The sequence below is a fragment of the Mixophyes fleayi genome, chromosome 7, assembly GCF_038048845.1.
Source record: "Mixophyes fleayi isolate aMixFle1 chromosome 7, aMixFle1.hap1, whole genome shotgun sequence".
NCBI lineage: Eukaryota > Metazoa > Chordata > Amphibia > Anura > Limnodynastidae > Mixophyes > Mixophyes fleayi.
In genome coordinates this window covers 94,926,164-94,951,241 of record NC_134408.1, presented here as the reverse complement: position 1 = coordinate 94,951,241, position 25,078 = coordinate 94,926,164, and the positions used below count along the sequence as shown (strand labels likewise).

Genomic DNA, 25,078 nt, shown 5'->3' with positions numbered 1-25,078 from the left:
TACCATTTTTATTGGGCACATTTTTTGCATGCAAAGTACCATAAAATGTAGATATATCCTTAGTAGATGTGCTACTCAGATGTTCCTTACTACCTTTTTACTAGTTAAACGGGGATGAAAAGGAGATTCAAACTGCTTATTTTTTAGAACAACTAATTGTGACATAAAAGATAGTTGTTCTATAGATCTTTTTCAAAGAGGCAAAAAGGTTTTAACTACACACATGCAAAATCAATGCCAGAAAATTGTTCGTCTTTCCTCCTTTCCGTGCCCATATTCTGCCACAATCTTTTCCCAGTTTATCTGTACTACAGCTAGTGCAGTGATGAACACAGCAGCCTGCCTCTCTTTCGATCTCTCTTTCTCTCTCTGTTTCCTCTCTCCTCTCTCGCTCTGTGTCCATCATGCAGAACATAAGACAAGCAGCCACAGAGGCCTTTTGTCGCCTGGGTAAGTGCCTCTCTCCTCAGCCAAATACTGGTGTAAAAAGACCTTTTCAATGTGCGTTTAATTCCCTTACTGAAAACGATGCCCCTTTTCAGTTTTATCTATGTAGCCTGGTTATCGACTTGATTAGGTGTGCAATACAGTATCACTACTAGGGTGAGGCACCAATATCCACCATTTCTATAGTTAACCCTATGAACAAGGAAGAAAGAACCCCTTTGATTAGTCACAGAACTGATAGGCTGCAGGCCGTAGCCTTTATGTGAAAATGGGGTTAAACAGCTGACAGTAAAAATCTACTTTGGCAAAAATTATTAATTAAATTACGGATATAACATATTTTTACTATCTTGAGCCTATTCATTTGCAAGCCAATTTATGACAATTTCCAATGCAGTGCAGTTAACTTAAGTGTTTTGAATTGCAAGGTGAATTAATTTATGTGTGTTATTATCAAATTGTGTTTGTAATTCTTATTAAATCAGCCATGCTATAATTCGGTTTCTGCCTAGGCATGCTGAAATATTTGATGCTTTTGTGCATTTGATTTAATGTCCTCAAGGGGTTGGATAAAAGCTGTCAAATTGAATTCATGTCCCCCGAGTCTCTTAAGGTGACAGGCTTGTGTTCATAAAAATCCAACAGCTAAGCATCAGGACTTTTCCGTTTGTATGTCTTTGTGCAACAAACATTGGATGTATAACAGAGGGTTTTGCATTTAACGTTACCATTTGGAGATATAGTATGTCCTAACCACTTGACAGCCCCGGAAATACAAGCAAGTTATTTTCCCCTCTGGTTCTAAATGTTCTCTTTAATGTTGTATTTTACTGGGAAATCATTATAGTGTAACTCCATTCGTAGGGTTACAGTTTAATACCTTGTGTGTATATATCATGAAGCCTTCAGACAGTTGTTACAAATATATATTGTTTAACGTGAACAACCTCTTTAAGTTAAGGCTTGGTTTACAAAGATTATTGTTTGTGTCAGATTAGCCCAGGCAAATTAATTGTGTGACATGCTTCATTGAAGACCACTACCTGGTAGAGAGTCTTACTCTTCACAGTCTCAACTCTTAATGTAATTCAATGAGTAACCAAAGCCACAATTTAAAATTACAATATCTGTGTCAAAGATAAGCCACTTATGTCTCTATAAAATCTGTGAAACTGCAACTCCTAACATGATGGTAGCTATGTAGGGCATGCTGGTTCAGCCAGCGGCTATGCAGGGCATGCTGGTTCAGCCAGCGGCTATGCAGGGCATGCTGGTTCAGCCAGCGGCTATGCAGGGCATGCTGGTTCAGCCAGTGACTATGCAGGGCATGCTGGTTCAGCCAACAACTATGCAGGGCATGCTGGTTCAGACAGCGGCTTTGCAGGGCATGCTGGTTCAGCCAGCGGCTATGCAGGGCATGCTGGTTCAGCCAGCGGCTATGCAGGGCATGCTGGTTCAGCCAGTGACTATGCAGGGCATGCTGGTTCAGCCAACAACTATGCAGGGCATGCTGGTTCAGCCAGCGGCTTTGCAGGGCATGCTGGTTCAGCCAGTGACTATGCAGGGCATGCTGGTTCAGCCAGTGACTATGCAGGGCATGCTGGTTCAGCCAACTACTATGCAGGGCATGCTGGTTCAGCCAGCGGCTTTGCAGGGCATGCTGGTTCAGCCAGCGGCTATGCAGGGCATGCTGGTTCAGCCAGCGGCTATGCAGGGCATGCTGGTTCAGCCAGCGGCTATGCAGGGCATGCTGGTTCAGCCAGCGGCTATGCAGGGCATGCTGGTTCAGCCAGCGGCTATGCAGGGCATGCTGGTTCAGCCAGGGACTATGCAGGGCATGCTGGTTCAGCCAACGACTATGCAGGGCATGCTGGTTCAGACAGCGGCTTTGCAGGGCATGCTGGTTCAGCCAGCGGCTTTGCAGGGCATGCTGGTTCAGCCAGCGGCTATGCAGGGCATGCTGGTTCAGCCAGTGGCTTTGCAGGGCATGCTGGTTCAGCCAGCGGCTATGCAGGGCATGCTGGTTCAGACAGCGGCTATGCAGGGCATGCTGGTTCAGCCAGCGGCTATGCAGGGCATGCTGGTTCAGCCAGCGGCTTTGCAGGGCATGCTGGTTCAGCCAGCGGCTTTGCAGGGCATGCTGGTTCAGCCAGCAGCTATGCAGGGCATGCTGGTTCAGCCAGCGGCTATGCAGGGCATGCTGGTTCAGCCAGCGGCTATGCAGGGCATGCTGGTTCAGCCAACGACTATGCAGGGCATGCTGGTTCAGCCAGCGGCTTTGCAGGGCATGCTGGTTCAGCCAGTGACTATGCAGGGCATGCTGGTTCAGCCAACGACTATGCAGGGCATGCTGGTTCAGCCAGCGGCTTTGCAGGGCATGCTGGTTCAGCCAGCGGCTATGCAGGACATGCTGGTTCAGCCAGCGGCTATGCAGGGCATGCTGGTTCAGCCAGCGGCTATGCAGGGCATGCTGGTTCAGCCAGTGACTATGTAAGGCATGCTGGTTCAGCCAGTGACTATGCAGGGCATGCTGGTTCAGCCAGTGACTATGCAAGGCATGCTGGTTCAGCCAACAACTATGCAGGGCATGCTGGTTCAGCCAGAGGCTATGCAGGGCAGGCTGGTTCCCCAGAGCATATGAAGGGCACGCTGGTTCAGCCAGCGGCTATCTAGGGCACGCTGGTTTAGCCAGAGGCTATGCAGGGTACGCTGGTTCAGCCAGCGGCTTTGCAGGGCATGCTGGTTCAGCCAGAGTCTATGAAGGGCATGTTGACTAGATTTGTTAAATAAAATCCAGAGACCAATACGTCACTGGAGAGAACATGGTCAGTCCATGAATAGGGTGTGGTCAGCCAGTGAAGAGGGTGGTCAGCCCACAGAGGGTCTGGTGTGCTTTAAAATCACTTCTTTGCCATCTATTTATCTCCTTCAAAGCTGTGCAATCAAATTTTTTATGTACACCTCTCATTATGCACTGCTCTACTGTATAGAGCAATCCTAAGGGAGACATGCTTCCCAGCACAATCCTGGCTGTATGGTGCCATCACCTAAAGTCTGGACAGCTGGGATGTATGTTTTTAGGGGTGGAGAGTTATGCAGGGTATGGTACATTTGATATAATCATATATAGTATTATAAAGGCTGTTTTGAAAAAAAAGTATATTTTGATATAGATATTTTACAAATAATATAACATTGCATTGTTTTTATTTTTAATCTTCTACTTTGACCCATGATCGCAAACATAAAAATATGTTCAATCAGAGGATGACAGAAGTATGATAATTATTCAAATAATAGACAATTAGTAAACTGTAGGAATAACAATATTACTTACTCGACTTTTGTCTTCTGCTCTATGGTTCCGCAAGACTGCCTGTTTCTAAGGTCTCGCAAGCTGATCATTTCCCCCGACACCTTTCCCTACTCAAAACAGCTCAGGGGACACCCATGAAATTCGAAACTTTCCTGTAAACTGGTCTGTTCAGCCTAATGTTAGGAACTCTAGTTCAACAACAGCCAGAAATACACAGGATGCCTAAACCTAATCTAAAGAATATTTTTCATGCACACATAAAACTGTATTCCCACAGACCGAACCAGGTTTACACTGTTCCATAAACTGTAGTACACACAATTTTACCCTGCCTCACCAGATATTGGGAGACAGCCAATATGATGGATTCATTTATGACAGATGGCAAGGGTTTACAGAGATGTTTACAACATTAAATAGACCCCTTAGTCTTTCCCTGTTTCTATCCAGTTAAAATCCAAATAAATCACTGACCAAGTGGCTCCCAGTGCCAGTCCTCACGTGCTCCTAACAGTTCAGGTTTAAAGGATATCCATTATTTAGCAGACATTGTTGAATCAAAATGTCTGAATTGTTAATTAAGTCACTTGTACTTAAGCACAGATATCTTAAAACATGGAGTGTTAGGGGAGCTTGAGGGCTGAAGGTGGGAGCATAGCCGGATTAAGGTGGGGGCCCCCGCCGCCTGGGAGGAGAGAAGTTGCTGGATGTTTTTATTAACTTTCTTAAGGAGGGGGGGGGCGAGCGGGGGAGTTGGATGGGGGGGTGAAAAAGAAAGTTAATAAAAACATCATTGGTGGTCAGTGGCAACAACAAGCAGCCAATCGTGAGGCTGCCTGTTGCTGATTGGTCTCAGACAGGTGCTCATTTCACTTCCTGTCTGAGCAACGCAGAGTGATGCACAGCAGAGAGCAAGGTGTGTGTGTGTGTGTGTGTGTGTGTGTGTGTGTGTGTGTTTTGACACGGGGGCTTGTGGCTTTTCTGTAGTGATTAAATCACATACCTAACATACAGTATCCACAACTGAAATAATGTGTTTACACAAACCAGCAAAATGCTGCACAGCCTGTATATCTGGGATTTACCCAGATTGGGAGCTATTCTTTTGGAATGACCTATTTCACAAATTGAGTGAAGCTGAAACCTGCAGCATTTTGGTGTTTTCCACCTGGCCATGAGGACTGTTGTCCTGCATCTGCTGGACTAGACTTATTAATAAGGGTAATTTGCCCTGGAGTTTTCAGTGTTGACAGGCGGTTTAATGATGCCGCTGTCACACTGGGGGATTCCCAATATACCGGCGCTGCCATCAAAAGCAGAGAGTGCCGTTAATCAGAGCGGTGGCAGCAGCCATCTTCCCTGGACAGTACCAAGTCCCCTCCTCAGAGAAAAGAGGAGGAGAATTGGGGTATAGCAAAAGATTACTGCACAGCTTAAAAAAATTGTGCACCAGCAAACCAATAGTTGAGGTCTTCTAATTTTAAGAGGCCACAGCAAACGATTAACATAGCAGGAACAGGAGCACCAAATTCTCATGTAAAGGCAGGGGCGGAGCTAAAGTAAAATGACTCCCCCACTTTAGACAATGCTTGGAATCTGCAAAGACTGCCCAGGGAAAGACCAGCAGACACTCCCCATGCTAACAATGGAGCTCAACTGCTGACAGACTCCTCTTGGCGATGGAACTGCAGGACTCAGACCTGCTCCCCCTTGCCCTGCATTTAAAGGAGGTTTCCGGATACCTGTATGAGGCTGCCAAAAACACAGCCTCCATTTTGTCCTATATCTGCGATTTAGTCCCTGCCCCCTTTTGAAAAAACTTTTAACAGTATAGGGTGCTGGGTCAATCACCCCCTCCCACCACAAGCAGGAATGTTCTGTCTGCAGTGGCCCACTATGCACGGTCCGTGTCTGCGGAGACAAGCTGGTATGCTGCCCGGCCACACTGATTGAAAGCGGAGTGGAGGTAAGATTACTTTCTTTCCTGTAAATGTACTGAACCCAAGAGCACCGATATTCGGTTCATTTTACCAGCCCTTTCTGGGGTGGGGGGCCTCCACAAGAAGCCAGGCGACCGGAGGCAGACCATACAGGACCAGGGGACACTCTCACAGAGGTAGGTCCTTCCTACTCCACATGACATCTTGCATCCGAGCTTCCGGAAAAGTCGCCAGGCTGACTGTCATCCACCCGTCCTCGCGGCTGCAGGAGGGGGCAGCCACCTGAAACTGTTCAAGGATCAGTGGGCAGCATCCTCTGAGGATTATTGAATTCGAGGGATCATGGTGAGTGGCTACATGATCGACCTCTCAGATTGGGCCCCACATGCTTTTTTTGCAACCTCCCTGCCCTGCGACCCAGAAAGAAGAAAGGCGATGCTTCACTGTGTCTATTCTCCTCTTTCGGCCGGGTCTTATGCCAGGTTCCTGTGAGCCAGTGAGGCTATGGTTTTACTGCAACCCTTTTCTGGTTCCCAAGCCCAATGGCTCATTCCGACCTATTCTAAATTTAAAGATGCTAAAACTACACCTGCGGGTGAACAGATTTCGCAAGGAATCCCTCAAATTGGTCATCAGTTGGTTGGAAACAGGAGATTTCCTAGTGTCAATAGATATCAGAGACGCGTACCTTCATGTTCCCATATGGGAGGAATATCAGGCCTGTGACAGAATGGACCTCCTATGCTACCCCATCTCTTTTGCTGGGGATCGACTTGTCTTGTCACCATCCCCTTTCTGTATCCCAAATGCATCCCTCCAAATGCAGTAGGAGGAGCTTCTGCTGCCACCACTAGACCCCTTCACCAACACCTATAACCACCTCCTTCTGGGTAACTCTTGCTGCTATTATACCCCCTTACTGGGCACCTGGGCTGGCACACCTGACCTCTTCTATTAGATCAGGGTTGCTGTGGAGGGTTCCCCCTGGTCTAGCACAGTGGCCAGAGCTGCTGGTAGCGGGCAGTGTGTTCTTATTATAGACTGGGTCCTAACCTCAGAACAGCTGGATAACAGATAAGATTGGTTTAATCTGTAGGTCACAGGAATTTACAGCAAGTAAGTATTTGTCAAAGCAGGATCTTGAAGCAGTGATGTCTTATTAGCTCAAGTAGTCCTAATAAGGATAGTTATATGACAGTTTATGGTACTAGCAATCTTTCCAGAAGTTACAGATGGAATGATACATTACATGGTCAAACATTGCTCTTTTTATACAGATTCTGGCATTCATGTGGGCAGGTGGCAACCCAGCCCCTGTCCCAGCTAGCGCCGTAACGTCTTATATATCACATACAATAATTACCATTAAGATGTAAAATATGCTTTAACATTGGAGCTAACGCAATTTAAACTTTATCAAAATTTGCATTAAACTGGGATCTCCTAAAACTTGTTGTCTGCATTGTTCAGAGCTTTTCTGTCTCTTTAACAAGACATGATATCAGGTAACGACCCGCTGCTGTGCTTTCAGGCTAAAAAGACCCGTTGGCCACTCACAGATGAAAAAGGTCTAATTAGCCTAATTGGGATTTCCTCTAGAAAAGTTACAAAACCAAATCATGAAATACTGTCTCAGAAATCAATACATTTCCATACAAAATACATACCAATGCAAAAATCATTACATTTGTAATGATATAAATTGGCATACTGCACTATTAATTTAAATAAAGTTATACAATGCTATTTATAAGTGATCCAACCACAAGGTCCTTCTCCGATTTGCAGTAGGACCTTCTCTCTACCAATACAGGGCGCTCCCCTTTGGTCTCTACACAGCGCCAAGGGGGTTTACAAAAATAATGGCAGTAATGGCTGCCTGTGTTCGTCCCAGAATAGTGCCCTATCTGGACAACCTTCTCATCAAGGCCACCTCAGCTCAGCTTATGCGCCAATACTTGGCCCTTACCAACAGGACCCTGGAACTCCATGACTGGATTATAAATCTCCAGAAATCCCAGTTAGTTACCTGCCAGAAGGTTGACCTTCTTGGGGCTCATCATGGATACCAAGGAACAGAAAGTATTTCTCCCAGAGGACAAGGCGCGATCATTGCAGGCCAGCTGCAGACCATCTATACTCCTTTGCATGCGGCTCTTAGGAAAAATTATGTTGATTTTTGAAACACTTCCTTATGGACGATTCCATTTCCGTTGCTTCCAGTGGGATTTCTTGGAAAAGTGGTCAGGATCCCATCTGCGATTAGAATACGAACCAATCTGGTTGTCACCCGAGACATGGATATTCCTCCAGTGGTGAATGGTCCAGGACCACCTGGCGATAGGCAGATCATTTGCCCTGTGGTGCTGGATCATAGTAACCATGGACGCAAGCTTCTGGGGGGCTGTGGTCCTTCATCTCTGCCTTCAGGGACATTGGTCGCACCAGGAGGGCTCCCTTCCGATCAACATTTTGATGGCCCCACAAGAGGCCCAGACCAACCCTCAGTGGTCTCTGGCTTGTCTACAATCCAACAATGCCAGGGCTGTGGCGTATGTCAGCAGGCAGGGTGGGACCAAAAGCACTGGAGCACTGCTGGTGGCAGCTCAGATCTTTGCCTGGGTGGATCTACATGTACCCTCAATTTCGGCAGTATTCACCCCAGGCTTCCAGAACAGGGAGGCAGACTACATAAGTCGGTACTTCCAGGGTAAGATCGCTCCATCCAGAGATTTTTCAGTTGCTGGTCCTGTGGTGGTGTCTCCCAGACCTGGACCTCATGGCATCAAGGCATAAGCGGCAGGTACCCAGATTCTGCTCATGGGCCAGGAACCCAAAGGCAGTGGCTGTCGACGTCATGACTATGCCCTGGGACTTCCACCTGGGGTACCTCTCCACCTCCCCCCCATTTCGATGCATCCCCCATATTCTCATGTGTGCCAAGCAAGAAAGACTTCCAGTAATACTGGTGGCTCCCGCTTGGCCGCGCCGAGTCTGGTGCGCAGATATATTGTTCATGGCGTTGGGTCAAGGACATCGTCTATCTTTTTGAGACAACCTCCTCCTCCAAGGGCCCTTCCGACATCAGGACCTGCCTTGGCTGTCTTTCATGGCATGGTCAAAAGGTTTTCTCCAGGACTGTGAACATCATGCTGCAGGTTTGTAAATCTGCTTCAACTCACATTAACTACCCCTTCTGGTGCAGCTACATTGCAGGGCAGCCACCTGGTCCTCGGTCCACACTTTCACCAAATGTTATCAATTCAATGTCTTTGCGTCCACAAATGCCAGTTTTGGCCATATTGCATTACGTGCCGGGTTGTCAGAGCAGTCCCTTAGAGGGGTGATGCTTTAGAACATCCCCATGGCAGCAGTTTTACCAAGATAGGATGAAAAAGAAAAGAGGATTTTTATACTTACGATAAATCCATTTATCTGATTCCATCTGGGGAACACTGCGTTCCCTCCCTTCTGCCCTTCTGCTGTTTGGTTTTTGGTTGTTTCACTCCCTTTTCTTGGAGCTTTAGAATTAACTGAGGAGCTACAGGGGGTTGCAGAGGGGAGGATTCTGTCAGCATGTTACATTTAAACAAGTTAACTAGTTAAGTGCCAACCCCCATGGTAGCAGTGTACCCCAGGTGGAATCAGAGAAACGGATTTATAGTAAGTATAAAAATCCTCCTATTACGTACAAGGCAGCTCTACTGAAAAATGGATCAGAGCTGACCTCAGAGGTGGTGACAGATTTTGGCGACAGAACAGGAGACAATGTGTCGCACACACTGCAGATTAATGACTAATCTTATTGCTGTGTGCGCCAGCTCCTCAATCAGGCACGCATCCAATGGATGGTCTCTCTTAGTGGAGCAAATATGAAGGAAAGAATGGAAATATTCTGCCCCTTTATTCATATTTATCTTAGCACATAGACCCCTATATATATATTGAAGGCTCTTACTCATTTTAATACAGTCTCTCTGTGTGACAGTCTCCGCTTCTTTTTATGCTAAATCACAGCTCCTCAGGGCATTCACTGAGCACCTGTGCTGTGGGAGACAGAGTAATTAACTAGATTGGGACCCCTGGAGGGTCAACTTTGCCTCCGTCCCAGTATAATACACAAAGGGAGTAAAAAAATACATAAACAATTTTAAAATAAACTACATGAATAAAAGGCAATACCCACTAATCCGCCACATACTAATAATATAAACGAATCATTTTTTAATTAAACGTATGGGATAAGAGATGATCTTCACCAGGTCTAAGCTTGTGCAGATTTCATGTCCCTTTCTGAAGTGGTAAAGGCCGTGCATGACAAGGAACTCGTGGTATGTGTAGCAATCAGCAAAGACAATTCATGCATCTATAACTTGCATAGACATCAACATACTGTAGACCAGATATCAAAAAGGGATGTCCACCTTAACTAGCCGAAAGGTGATGGTGGGCCACATTTCATTGGACGTTACATTTCAAGGAGAACCAGGGTCACGCTTAGTACAAAATACTAGAAATATTGAGTAAGGGAATGCAAGTACTAATTGATTTCTACAGATAGTGACAATTAAAACGTTTTCAGTAATGTTACACTATTTACGAAATGCAGTGAGACAGTTAGGCTATTTAATAAATGACGTTTTCTGGGATTACACCTGGAAATCACTTTGGGGTCAGGCATGCTTTGCATAAATAAACTGAACGATCAGTAAATATCCGTTATAAGTGCTGTACACATAACAAGTTACATAAACCTTGTGTCTCTGCCTCAGGCTTTGCTATTTTCAGCGTTCTTCCCATGACAACCGCAGTAATACAATTATGTAAAAAAAAATGGAATTTAAAATGTGTCACTGAAATTGGTCACATCAAAAAGCTTAACTCATTTGGCTCTGCAGTATGTAATGTTTCTCCACAAATCAGTTTGTTTTAATATTTAAGATATTCTAATGTAATGTTTTCTTTTTTGATCATTAGGTTTGAAGCAAAAACATACAGGTTATGAAGAGGTAAGATTAAAATGACGTATATGTACTTTTGTGCATTAATCTAGGCATGTATTTGCCACCACTGGTGAACATTTTTGAAAACTGATGCAAAGAAAAACATGACCTTAGATAGCTTCTGTATCGGTCGCTCTATCCCACAGATCCCCATAACAGTAGCACCTATAATAAAGGACACAACATCAATCACTGTTGAGACTATGACCACAACCTTTTTTTTATTAATATCCATCATAACCTTAAGCTGTGGGACAGGAACCTTTCACGACCACTGAACCTGCCAGTTCATAGAGTCCCCCCACAAAAAAAAAAATTAAACTGCACAGTCCTGGCTTTTTCCAAGGACAACAAATAAAGCGCAACTACGGCTGCACCATTTCAAGCATAAATATTGCCATTCTTTTATCCATATTAAATATGTTTATATATTTTATCTTATTTATATTTCTTTTTCCATAAAATGTATTATTCATCTTTGTTTTTATAATATATCTCACTATCATATTTTTCCATCTTTGTTAGTATATATTTATTTTTCTATTTTTAAGGTATAACAAGGTCACAAACATTACACCATACAATTCATTAGTGCAGTTAAATTAACTTCCTAGCTCTACCTCTACCTTATAATTGGGTTGGCTGGGTGTGGTTAGCTCCTCAGGTTCTGCTGGAAATAGGGGAAGGTGAGTGTGTCCTATGATTTTATGTCACTACAGCATCGGACATGACGTAGCTCACTTCATACTCTTCCCATTCTTTTGCCCAACCTGCCTATGCTGGGCTACACACTTATTTCTCCTGCTGCCCGTACAGGTGAAGGCTTGTCATTACTCCTCAGTGTGCCAGCAAGTTCCCGTAACAAGCTCCCTGTTGTGGTCATGAGCTGCCAGCTGACACATGCCGAGTGCTTTGTGTTGCCAATAATAACCAATCACATTCTGTAATTTTCTACTGCAGCTTAGAAAATTAAACCACACATTTGATTGGTTGCTGTGGACAGCATTGTCTTTTTTCTTAACAGCAGATTTCATAAATGTCCCTCTATGTCACTAAAAATTAAATACTAACCTCTGCCAGCCAACTTGTCTTTGGAAAATCACATGTACCCTTTTTCTAAATATGTTTATCTGAAAGGTCAGAAAGATTTCAATATTCTGATCTTCTTGGTAAACCCAATTGTCTGTTAAAAGGGAGTTCATAACCAGCCATAATTGCTTGCTGCTGTATGTTGTTGGTATGTTAGTGATAAGGTCATGGCATATGCATTAACAAAGAAAAACGGAAGTTTGGTTTTATGACCTTGATCGATATCTCTTCAACTGGCAGTTGAAGAGGAAGACTGCAAGAGTATTTGGTATCTTACAGATATTATCCAAAATTTTTATATTTCTATATAAATGTTTGTTAATTATATGAACCTACAATTAGTAAAGGGAGAAAGAATTACCGATTTACTGCTTCTAACCTGCGCAAGTGCCTTCTGCTTGTTGCTCTACTATTATGCTGTCCAACCCCTGCTATGGCGTGCCATATATTTGGGATCTATGCTGATTGGTCAGTAACAAAATCAAGAATTAACTGTGGCATTAATGCTACCTCTTGGGCCTTCTCCGTTTTGTACTTAGCCACCATTGAATTAGAGTGGATAAGAAGCTTTTCAGTGCGGGGCCATTTTTTAATTTAGTAAAGGAGGGCATTCTCATTTCTTTGCCCATCCTCTATTGAAGGAAGTCAGCCTAGCACTGCGTAAACCATACACTGGCCCATATTGACAGTTGCTTTAAAATCATTGTAAACAGTCCAAGATGCTAACGTAGAGACCATTGAATAATTGACATGTCACGTTGACCTTTTTCAATGAAACAGGCATAGTGGAGGGGTGTAGTAGTTGCCACACCTTGAAGAAAGTACCTTTTGTTTCCCAAACCACCAATGCTAGCAGGGAAAGCTAAGAAGAGTATTTACACTATTCAGTGTAATTTCTAGATGGGTCTACCTTCTATTTTTTATTCCAGCTCTGACCAGCCTGAGGTCTGGTCACTTTGTTTAGGGGGCACTTCCAGTTCGCCACAAACTTGCATCTGAATGTGCATATCTGTGGCCCTCAATTCATTATGCCACGGAAAATCAAATTCAAGGTGGCAATGTGACTTTGAAGATACACTACATTTTTCAGTGCTTGAGACTGTTGCCTTTAAAAGAGGCGTTGGGGAGGGGAATGTGATTTTTATTATGTTCCTCTTTTGTGAAAGTAGCCAAATCCACGAATACTAGTCCTACATTTGACTGAGTTGGTGCAATTATCATAGCTTTGTTGATTTGGCTTCAGTATAGAAGGGAAACATGCTTTTTTCCTTCTACACACCCGTTTATTACTAAAAGCACCACCTACACACTGTCCACTAAAAGCTTCTATTAAAAGGTAACTTGGATTTGATTATCATGATTAAGGGCGATCAGGGGTGGATCTAGATTTATTTTTTTTACCCGGGGCGATTTAGGGGGGGGGGGGGGGGCGATCTAGTCCCCCGCCCCCTTTTTGAAAACTCTTGCTATCGACGGCTGCACACTGTGCAGGTCCATTCGGCAGAGACAGGCGGGGAGAGTGTGCTGCCCGGCTGCTCTGATTGCACATGTCTCTGCCAACGTACCTGCACATAGTGTACAGCCGTCGGCAGCAAGCCCCTGTTAGGGGAAGGTGATCGCCCTATATTTCTATTTTAGCAATGATAATTAGCAATGGGCCTCTCCTCTTTCTGTGTGAACTATAACTCCGTAGAATGTCACTGGAGACTTTTAAGAGAACTGCCCAACTGCTTATAAAACGGGACTGCTCTGTAATTATTTTGGAGGGGTGCCTTGAAAAAATTATGGAGACTCTAAGGGTGCCGCGAACTGCAAAGGTTTGGGAACCACTGTTCTACACCCCTTTTTAATAATCTTGCTTTACAAAACTAAATTTTTTTGCACTACTCTGTCAAATGAGGTGCATTGGTGTGCTTACTCCATACCTCTCTCTACCTAAGTGCTCTTATTTGCCAGTACAAACTTCAGATCACCTGCATATGCAGCTATCTTGCTCTACAAACCAATGTGTTTTGGTGGAAGAGTAGGTACAAATCAAGGTGCTAGAATAGGCCCTTTTGTGCTTTGTAAATGAGGCCCAATGTGTCTCTACGACCATGTCCTTAAAGTATTTTAGGATGTAAAAATAGCAACAGAAAGATATTGACATATTTATAGTAGAGTGACATATTTATAGTAGAGATGATCGGTTCTACGAGAACCGAGCCCACCCGAACCTCTCTGATCCAAGCAATGAGCTGGCTCGGCTCGGTACTTTTGCGCACCCTCAGAAGTGAAAACAAGGCAAACCGTCATCGTTACGTATTCAGATCTTGCGAGTTTTGAACCCTATAAGTACCACCCTCCATGGCGATCCAGCGCCATTTCACAGAGGGACACAGAAGGGGTAGCACGGTTCTTGGCAGTCTCTAGTGCATTTGGGCAGTGTCATATCTAAAACAGAAAGAGGAGGGGTGGCAGTGTTCTTCAAAATCTGCAGTCACATTGTACTGGGTTATTATAGCTCACACAGAAACAGGAGAGGTCCCAGTGTTGTTGCCAGTCTACAGTCTACATGGCATTGATCCATTGCTAATTGTCATTGCTGAAATAGAAATAATAGGGCTATCAGTGTTCTTCGAAATCTGCAGTCACATTGTACTGTGTTTACCAATGTGGCTTCACAGCAGTACACAGAATACCTGGAACACCAAGCAGCTGCTGGCACCAGTCATGATGATAGTAATCCCTTTATGTCATCTGCTAAAGCCTATGTTAAAGTGCATAGTGTTTTTAAGGCAGGGAAACAAAAATGAAAAAAAACAACTTTTACCTTGGTAAAGAAAAAAAGACCTGTAATCCAGGCAAAGTTAACTACAGAAAAAAAAAAATTGCCAACATGCCATTCTCCACACGCAGTCACAAGGAAAGAATCAGGCCTTCGCCTTTCTCTATGAGTGCTAGTTCTGCAACTGTCACTGAGGCACCTTTTTGTAAGGTCAGTCATGACCATTCAAAACCTTGTCATTCTGACTCAAAAAATGGTGCCCAAATACTTTTATTTGTAAAAGCAGAGCTGGAAGAAAACAGTAAGGCATTAGAAGAAAATGTATGTTCAGATTCAGAAATGACACAAATCCCTGAGGAGATTCTATCCACGAGTGCTATGTGTAAGCCTGACCTTTCACACAGTGGCCTAGTGGTTAGCACTTCCGCCTCACAGCATTGGGGTCATGAGTTCGATTCCCGACCATGGCCTTATCTGTGTGGAGTTTGTATGTTCTCCCTATGTTAGTGTGGGTTTCCTCCGGGTGCTCCGGTTTCCTCCCACACTCCAAAAATATACTGGTAGGTTAATTAGCTGCTATCAAAATTGACCCAAGTCTCTCCCTGTCTGTCTTGTTCTCTCTCTGTGTGTCTGTGTCTGAGTCTATATTAGGGAATTTAGATTGTAACCTCCAATGAGGCAGGGACTGATGTGAATGAGTTCTCTGTACAGCGCTGCAGAATTAGTGACGCTATATAAATTGATGATGATGATGATGATACTGTACCTATAAACAAGCCTCCTTTCAGCATTTCTGCAGATGTGTAGATGAGCAGCCCAAGTGTAGCCGGTGATATACTAATTGAGGATGCCACTTTGGAATTGCAACAGGATGAGGGGAATATTTGTGTAGCTGACGATGGCGCTAATGAGGATGTTGATGAAGATGATATTGTTTGTGTAAGTCCTGCACCAGTGGAAGCAGTTCTTGCACGTGATCAGAAGAAGGCCATTGTCATGTCTGGGTATAAGACCAAAAAATTCACCTCTTATGTGTAAGATGTGTACCTCTTGTGGAATTATTTTTGCCAAAATACTGACAGCAGTTGTCTAGCAATTTGTAGCGTTTGTAAAGCCACAGTCAGGAGAGGTAGGGACCTTAACCATCTAGGAACCTCATCCATGTTACGCCATACGAAGCGAGTTCATTGCAAGCTGTTGGGAAAATCTGAAACTTATGCTAAAAAAAATAACAACAAACAGTCCAGCACATTCCCTGTTTTGCTCACACAATAAACTTGGTGGTGCAGAGCTTTTTAAAAATGACAGGGATGTGCAGGAGATGCTGTCTGTTACCTGTAAAATATCTGGACATTTCCGACATTCGGCAACAGCATGTAGGAGATTGCAGCAGCTACAAGAGCAATTTAATTTGTCCTGCTACCAACTGAAGCAAGTGTTATGAGCGTTTTGTCGCTATCCAATAACGATTGTCGAATCTCGATTTGTGTTTCCAACGCACAAAGATTTATTCTCAAAAAGTAGCAGAATATATTCAAGCGAAATAATAATAAGTACAGCCGTTACTTATCGCAGGCGCTCTGGATCCAGTGTACAGTCATTCAGGTCTGAAGTCTGTGGTCAAGGTGACTGAACACTACATGAGAGCTACTGCTTATATGCAAACAGAGATACAGTGAAACAATGCAGGTGGTATAGCTTGCTTCTATTGGTCCAGGCATCAGGAGGGTCCAGGGGGTTACACATCATAGGCTGATTCAATCTAAGGAATCCAAAGGTGGGGGTCTCTCCAGTGGATGAGCTCTGTTCTTCCCGCCAAACTCCAATTACAATCAGTCCATTAGCATTTGACAGTTAATATCATATTAAAGGTTTACTCCCTAACATCAATAACTAGAGTATGCAATGTGCGATCTCTTCGCCGAATGCCCCGAACAGCTGCTGATGTAAAGGGGATTAATATGATATTAGACATGACACATTTCTTTTAACCTATACCATATGTATCACTAATATGCATATAACTTATAATATTACACATAAACACTACTATATTTCGACATAAATAACTATGTGTTGCAACTACGATTAATGTGTACTATTTACAAATGTGTGTGTTGGTGCGAATGTATACTAAAGTGTAAAAAATGTTATTGCCACGTGTTGAGGCTGGATACGCCCTTCCACGCCATAGCGTGCTCCACGCATAATTTCAGACAAAGACAATCAAGTTTGCTCGATATCAATTGAAATGACTTTATCCAATTTGCTGACTTCGACACAAGAGAATGTAAGAAGGTGGAATTCCACCCTGTATATGCTTCTGAGAATGTAGGAACAGCCAAAAGCCATCCACGCTTATTCCAAAAGCCATGAAATTGGGAAAGGAGGGGGATGTATTTTACTCAAGCGCAGTGTAGAATACTTTCCGTGTTGTGCAAGGTGCTGAAACCATTCAAAGTAGTCGCCTGTGAAATGAGTTCAGACACTGCTAGCTTAAGCCAAGTGATTCCGTTAATTAGACTTTTGGAAAAGAGGCTTCAGAAACTGAAGGAGGAGATGAAACAAAGCAATTACGCTAAGTATGTCAGACTTGTAGTTCAAGTACTTTATTTGCTTCGCCAGGAACCAAGAGTTATCAAAATCTTGAAATTGGCTCACTACATTTTGGCGACTGTTTTTGATCCTAGTTTTAAGATCTATGTCTTCTCTTTGTTTACAACTGACCCAGATCTCAAGAGATGCAAGGAGCTCCTGGTGAGCAAGATGACAGCTCAAATGTTACGTGACAGGGCGGCTTCTCCTACTTTAGTTTCTCAGTCCACTGCTGCTAGGAAAAAACTTAGCCTTCCCAAGAGATCCAGGGATGATGCTAATGACTCAACACAACATTTTGACATTTGTTCTGGTCAAAAAAGAGTTGACCAAAAAACATGATACCTCTGCCGTAAATGCACCAGATCCTACTATCAACATCCAAAGAATGGTGGAGGATTAGTTTAACGACAGCATTGAAATAGACACATGAGACAGTTCCTTTACATACTGGGAGGAAAAAAAGGAAATTTGGAGACCCATGTATCAACTCGCTTTGCACTACCTAAGCTGCCCATCCTCCAGTGTGTACTCGGAAAGAGTTTTCAGCACAGACAGGAACCTTGGCAGTGATTGGTCTAGGAGGCTACTTCCTCAAAATGTGGAAAAGATGATGTTCATCAAAATGAACTACAATTTCCATGAGGAAGGCCTTTTCCGCCAATTACATCAAAGTACAAAGACTTCTGTAATGGTGGATTCCAGCGAGGATGAATTAATAATGTGTGATAATAATGTGTGAGGATGATGTACACACTGATAAGGCTGAAGATGATGACAACAACATCTTGCCACAGTAGAGTTCATTATCAGCACTGTTAGTTTAGGTGCCTTAAAGCCATTGTTAGCTTGTTTTGTGGGGCCCAAACAAACCAAGTGTGCACTCCTTGTCGCTGAAGTGCTTGGTTTGTTAAAGTGTGCATGTCCTTTTTAAGATCCAACATAAGGGTGGATAGGAGTGCTCAAGGACAATCCCATCTTGCACCACTTTTCCTTTCAGCTACCACTGTGTGCTAATGATACCTAGATGTTTTAGTAACAAAGAACAACGTTGCTTGCAGAAATAATGAAAGCATGAATGTCTAAATAGACTTGTATATGTATTACTCAAACCTTCTACTTTGCTGCTGTTTCATCAGTATTGCACAAAGTGTTTGTAATCTGCACTTTACATCAAAGGTTCCTAGCTATATTTTAATTTTTTCTGGATTGAGGTAGATTCTAAGCTCAGTGATGAACTTGCTTTTTGCTGTGAATGTCAATGGCTCTTTTTAGTGCATTGTCTGAAACAAGATCTGATATACTCATGTCAGAGTGATTCCGCCATTTTTTTTGTACAACTGGCCGATTTAGTTTGCTTTCAATCATCTTTTCAATTGCCTCTTTCTGGTACGTGTGGTTAAATACTTTGTTTTTCACTGGGTTCACCATCTCCAACTGTGTTATAGGAATGCTCTGGGTGACAGCGATCTCCTCGTCTTCATCTTCCAAAGCTTTATCTGCAGGGGTATGTGACACTACCATTTGTTTTGTCAGGTCTCTTAGCTGTTTTTTAAACTGGACATATTTATTATCCTGCATCGGGGCCTCCTCCGTATTATTTTTCTGAAACGCAGTGTTTCTCTCGTATACAAGTTCTGTTAATTCCGGGATCTCATCCGGTTGGTCATGTTTTAACTTAAGCACAGTCTTCTCAACTGCATCTATATATTGGTTTAAATCTCTGTTCAATCCAGCATATTCCAAGATGGCGGATTCCATGCTGCTCACATGTTCCGTGTCACAGTCTGTACAAAGCAGATGTAATGCCACTCCAGTTGTAATATTCATTACTGTGTCTACATAAGTTTGGCAGTTCTTCAGGGATGAGAGGGAGGTATCCAGAGTAGAGAAGGAGATTAAAGATGCAGCACGAGCAGACATGGTTTAATAATGTAGAGTTCATTGACAGCACTGTTGGGCCTATTGGTAGCTTGTTTTGTGGTGGCCCGAATAAACCAAGAACTTCAGCCACAAAAGTGGCACTGCTTGTCGCTGGAGTGCTTGCTTTGTTTAACTGTACGGGGTAAATGTATCAAGCTGAGAGGGTTTGAAAAGTGGAGATGTTGCCTATAGCAACCAATCAGATTCTAGCAATCATTTTGTAGAATGTACTAAATAAATTATAGCTAAAATCTGATTGGATTTTCAAACCCACCGGAAAAATCTCTGCTTTATAAATTTACCCCTACATGTCCTTTTCAATATCTTACATAAGGGTGGCTAGGAGGGCCCAAGGTTAATTCCATCTTGCACCACTTTTCTTTTCTGCCACTGCTGTGTGCCAATGTTTCCTAGATGTGCTAGGAACTGCCGTGTGTTTGTGTCGTTGCTCTGTCGCTTTGCATCCAACCAGGTCGCTGCAGTCTTTTTCCGAAAGTGGATGAAAATAATATTGTGACCTGTGAGGTGGTCAAAATTGGCTGGAAATTACTGGAACTTAGTGTTATTGAGGATAATAATAATGTAGGAACAAAAATAGAGAAAAATTATGGGATTTTAGTTATTTTTCTAAAAAATACAGATCCAAAACCACGCAAGTGCAATTTTGCCAAAACCAAAACACAAACTTAATCCAGATCCCAAACCAAAACCAAAACACAGGGTTCAGTGAACATCTCTAATTAATAGCCTACTGTTCATATCTGCCCTCCATTGGATGCATAAGAGAGGTATAAAAAGCAGAGGTTTGCCAAGTCATCATGTCACTGTGGTGAGCATGTCTCTATGACGCAGTTTACGTCATCACGGCACGCCTCCACTCGCCTTTCAGCGCCCTTTTGGAAGAATTGCTTGCACACTCACAAGTCCTGGAGCTCTCCCCCTAATTCTGGAGTCTATCCAACATTCTCGGAATTAAGGCAGCTATGTTTTAAAGTATACTTAACATTAGTAGGTCAGAATTAGAGATGCTCAGACTTGGTTCCCCGAGAACCGAACACACCCGAAATTAGCAGATCCCAGTACCCAGCCAAGCCGGCTCGGTACTTTCCCGCGCCATCGGAATTGAAAAGGAGGCAAAACGTCATAGTTACATTGTTTGATCTTGCGAGTTTTGGATTCTATAAGTACCGCCCTCCACGGCGATCTAGCGCCATTTCACAGAGGGACACAAAATGGGTAGCACAGTTCTTGGCACTCTCTAGAACAGTTGGGCAGCGTCATAGGTAGAAAAGAAAGAGGAGGGGTAGCAGTGTTCTTCAAAGTCTCCAGTGACATTCAGAAGAGCTCCATTGCGCCATTGCTAATTGTCATTGCTGAAATTGAATTAATAGATCTGGCAGGCTTGGTCTTCTAAATCTGCGGTCACATTGTACTGTGTTATATAGGTAACACACAAAGAGGAGAGCTCCATTGCTAATTGTCATTGCTGAAATACAAATAATAGAGGTGGCAGTCGTGGTCTTCTAAATTTGCAGTCCAAAGAGGAGAGCTCCTTTGCTAATTGTCATTGCTGAAATAGAAATATTAGGGCTGGCAGGCTTAGTCTTCTGAATTTGCAGTCCAATTGTACAGTGTTATATAGGTTACACACAAAGAGGAGAACTCCATTGCTCCATTGCTAATTGTCATTGCTGAAATTGAAATTTCAGGGCTGGCAGGCTTGGTCTTCTGAATTTGCAGTCCAAATAGGAGAGCTCCATTGCTAATTGTCATTGCTGAAATATAAATACTAGGGCTGGCAGGCTTGGTCTTCTAAATTTGCAGTCAAATTGTACAGTGTTATGAAAATGGATTCACAGCAGTACACAGAAGAACAGGAGCATCAAGCAGCTGCTGGCACCAGTCATGATGATAGTAATCTCTCTAAGTCATCTGGTAAAGCCTATGTTAAAGTGCATTCCTGTGTAATCCTGACCATTCTGATAGTGTACCCATAAAGAAGGCCCCTTCTGGTGATACACAAATTGAGGATGCCACTCTGGAATTGCAACAGGATGAGGGGGATATTTGTGTAGCCGATGAGGGCGCTAATGAGGATGATGTGTTGTTTGTGTAAGTCCTGCACCGGTGGAAACAGGTCTTGCACGTGATAAGAAGAAGGTCATTAGACAAAGTCTGGACATAAGACCAAAAAATTCACCTCCTCTGTGTGGATTTTTTTTGGTCCAAGTCTTGACAACAGTTGTCTAGCCATTTATAGCGTGTATATATAGCCACAGTCAGTCGATGAGGTTCCATCTAGGAACCCCATCCATGTTACGCCATTTGAAGCGAGTTCATGGCATGCTGCTGGGAAAATTGGAAACCTCTGCTAAAAAAAATAACAGCAATCAGTCCATCATCAGCTGGGTCCATTCTGTCAGCTAGATCGCGACACCTGCAATCTACACCCTCAACACCGTCCTCATCAATATCCTCAGTAGCTATCGGAGTTAGTCCTGCATCCAAGTTGCTAAGGCTAGATGACTCCTCCACTATCCTGGATTCCTCAGAAGAATTCTTGAGCGTTAGTCCCACTGCTGCTGCTGCTGCCGGTGGGGGTGAATCTTCATCCCAGAAGCAGACGAAGAAGAAGACTATTAGTAGTTTACAACAATTGACTGTTAAACAGTCCTTTGTAAGAGGAAGCAAGTATGTAAGCTGTCACACAGTTGCAAAACGGATAACAGACGCCATGGCGACTATGCTAGTATTAGATCTGCGTCCAGTATCCACTATTAATGCAGCTGGTTTTAGACAGTTACAGCCGGGAACCTTGTCAGCAATTGGCGTAGGAGGCTTCTTCCTAAAAATGTACAAAAGATGATGTTCATAAAAATTTCCACGAGAAAGGCCTTTCCCGCCAATTACATTAAAATACTGAGACTTCTGTAATGGTGGATTCCAGCGGTGATGAAATAATACTGTGTAAAGATAATGTACAAACTGATGAGGGTGAGGATGATGACAACAACATCTTGCCACAGTAGAGTTCATTAACAGCACTGTTACCTTAGGTGCCTTAAGCCCATTGTTAGCTTGTTTTGTTGGGGGCCCAAGCAAACCAAGCACTTCAGCCACAAAGAGTGACACTTTTGTGGCTGAAGTGCTTGGCTTGTTAAAGTGTGCATATCCTTTTTAAGATCCAGCATGTGGGTGGGAGGGCCCAAGGACAATCCTATCTTGCACCACTTTTTCTTTCAGCTACCACTGTGTGCCAATGTTACCTACATGTGCTATATACGATTGTGTGCTTAGCAAAAATCTTAGACACCCATTGATGATGCAGATGATTCAGCACAACATTTTGACATTTGGTCTTGTCTACTGTAAAATAATTGACCAGAATTAGTGACACTTCTGCTGTAACTCCACCTGATCCTACTATCAACTATCAACATTCAAAGAATGGTGGATGATTATTTTAAAAAAAATGTAACGGTATAAAGATAACTGTTTTATTAACAAAGAGCAACGTTGCTTGCAGAAGTAATGTAAGCATGGATGTCTAAATAGACGTGTATATGTATTACCTTCCACTTTGCTGCTGTTTAATCATTGTGTTTGTAATCTGCACTTTACGTCAAAGGTACCTAATTATATTATAATTTTGTGGGAATTGGGGCTGATTCGAAGCTCAGTTATGAACTTGCTTTTTGCTGTGAATTACAATGGCTCTTTTTAGTGCATTGTCTGACACCCTGGAGCGGTCTGGGTCTGATAAAAGCACGCATCCCAAAGGGGGGCAGCGCTTGTCGCCATGTATTAGCTGTAGAATTACCACAGTTATCCAAGAAAAGGGTGGAGAGATCAAATGAACCATAACTGGTTTCATGATCCAAGAATCTTCCATCTTGCACCACTTTTCTTTTCTGCCACTGCTGTGTGGCAATGTTTCCTAGATGTGTGTCACTCACCGTACCGTGAGTGCCTCTTCCCGGACATTTAGGAACCGTGGCCGTCCTCCATCCTGAGGGTCTGCGCATGCGCAGCCCTTTCCTATACTTCTGTGTATGTCCCTTTAACTCAATTGGCAGATCAGGCAACACTCCCTATATTAAGCACCTGTGGTCAACACCACGTTGCCTGATCTTGGAGTCTCATTCCCTATGAGTCTCTGAAGGTGTTCCTGTATTCCTCGTGTTTTCAGCGCTGCTGATTCCTGTGGTTTCCAAACCACTTCTACCTCTGTGGTTTCCAAACCACTTCTACTACTGTGGTCCCCATACCACTTCTACCATCAACTATATCATCGTGACTGTTAGCTGATTCCTATCCGCTGCCTCCGTGCACTACAGTCTTCCAAACCACTTCAACGCTACTACTTATTATTGTGACTGTTTGCTGATTCCTATCCGCTGCCTCCGTGCACTTCAGTCCTCTAATCCACTTCATCGCTATTATATTTCACTGTGACTGTTTGCTGGTTCCTACCCGCTGCCTCTGTGCACTCCAACCGTTACTTTACATCCACTCACCTGTTCCTCATCAAGTCAGTGAGCTGATTCCTATCCGCTGCCTCCGTGCACTATAAGCCTTCAGCCTGCAACTCGCCTGTGTTCATTATCGTGACTGTTAGCTGTTGTCTATCCGCTGCTTCCGTGCACTACAGCCTCCAGCCTACAACTCGCCTGTGTTCATCATCGGGATTGTTAGCTGATGTCTACCCGCTGCTTCCGTGCACTACAGCCTCCAGCCTACAACTCGCCTGTGTTCATCATCGGGATTGTTAGCTGATGTCTACCCGCTGCTTCCGTGCACTACAGCCTCCAGCCTACAACTCGCCTGTGTTCATCATCGTGACAAGTTAGCTGATTCCTATCCGCTGTTCCTGTGCACTGCAGTCTCTCCTCAGCTCTTCTGTGTTTCCTCGAGACTGCTGCTCTCATTGCCATTTGCTACTCTCCGTGATCAACAGCTCCTGGTCTGCTCTGCTATCCCGTGTGCCATCGCTACTGACAACTATTGGTTGCTACTGGTTACCTCCGAGTACCGCAGAGTCCTGCTGCTGCTGATCGCGCTATCATCCATCTACTGCTGATCCGCTCTCCACGCCTTCACGTGTCCCGCAGGTCTACCCTCCCGTCTGCATTGGATTTATATCTCATCTACTACTCCTCTGCTGGATCGTCTCCACTCTCCTGGGTCCTGCGTGAGTCCAGTTCCACGTGTTATTGATTCCTGTGGATTCGTGTCCCTGTTGGTCTACTTATCTGTGCGCTGCACCTACTGATTGCTGCCTCAGGTATCCTGGGACTTCTCATCCAGCCGGCCTCCTGCCGCTCAGGTATCCCTGCACTCCTATCTGACTACCTGCTTCTGAACCACGGTATGCATAATTCTCATTGACTGTGCTGGTGTATTGCATATCTTGCTGGACTGTGTTGGTTCTCCTCTGGAGTCTGCTATCCGCTGAGTCTATTGCCATCATTGACTGTGTTAACTTGTGCTGGACTGCTTCAAGAGACTTCCTATATTTGCAGACCTGTTCAGTCATTTATATACATATTGTGCATGTTACTGTGGATCGTATATAAGGTGCCTGTGTATATCCTGTGTTGCAGTCTCTCCCCGTGCACCTCCTCACATATATATTCAGTGGTACAACTTGCTAGTAGCAGACCACTGATCCCTGTCTCCAGTATCACCTGTTCCAGTATCCTCTCACATAGCAGTGGTACAACTTGCTATCGCAGACCACTGACTCCCCGGATACCTCCACTTGGATTCCATTCCTTCACTCAGACAGCGGTATAACTTGCTATCCGCAGACCGCTGACTCTCATCACCTCCTCGTTTCTGTTGGACATTCCCCCTCACTATAGCAGTGGTACAACTTGCTATCGCAGACCACTGACTACCTTCACGTGTCCTTGTCCTACAGTTCCTCGTGTACTATTACCTCCATATTACCAGTGCTGCTAGTCATAGACTTTCCTGAGCATCCCATCATCTGCTG

The 25,078-nt window shown here is 43.9% G+C and overlaps 2 protein-coding genes across 2 annotated transcripts in view; one reads left to right on the top strand and one right to left on the bottom strand.

The window, feature by feature from the left end:
• The first annotated feature begins 322 nt into the window (after nucleotides 1-322).
• CDK15 (cyclin dependent kinase 15) overlaps nucleotides 323-25,078 on the top strand; it is a 225,588-nt gene continuing 200,832 nt past the window's right edge. Inside the window, exons 1-2 of the mRNA XM_075180145.1 lie at nucleotides 323-450; nucleotides 10,681-10,712. Of these exons, the coding sequence (XP_075036246.1) occupies nucleotides 405-450; nucleotides 10,681-10,712 (78 nt within the window). The 5' untranslated portion in view covers nucleotides 323-404. The remainder of the gene's footprint in view (nucleotides 451-10,680; nucleotides 10,713-25,078) is intronic.
• On the bottom strand, nucleotides 18,385-19,080 carry LOC142096982 (E3 SUMO-protein ligase NSE2-like). Its single transcript, XM_075178594.1, has one exon. It carries the CDS (start codon nucleotides 19,078-19,080, stop codon nucleotides 18,385-18,387), a length of 696 nt encoding a protein of 231 aa, XP_075034695.1.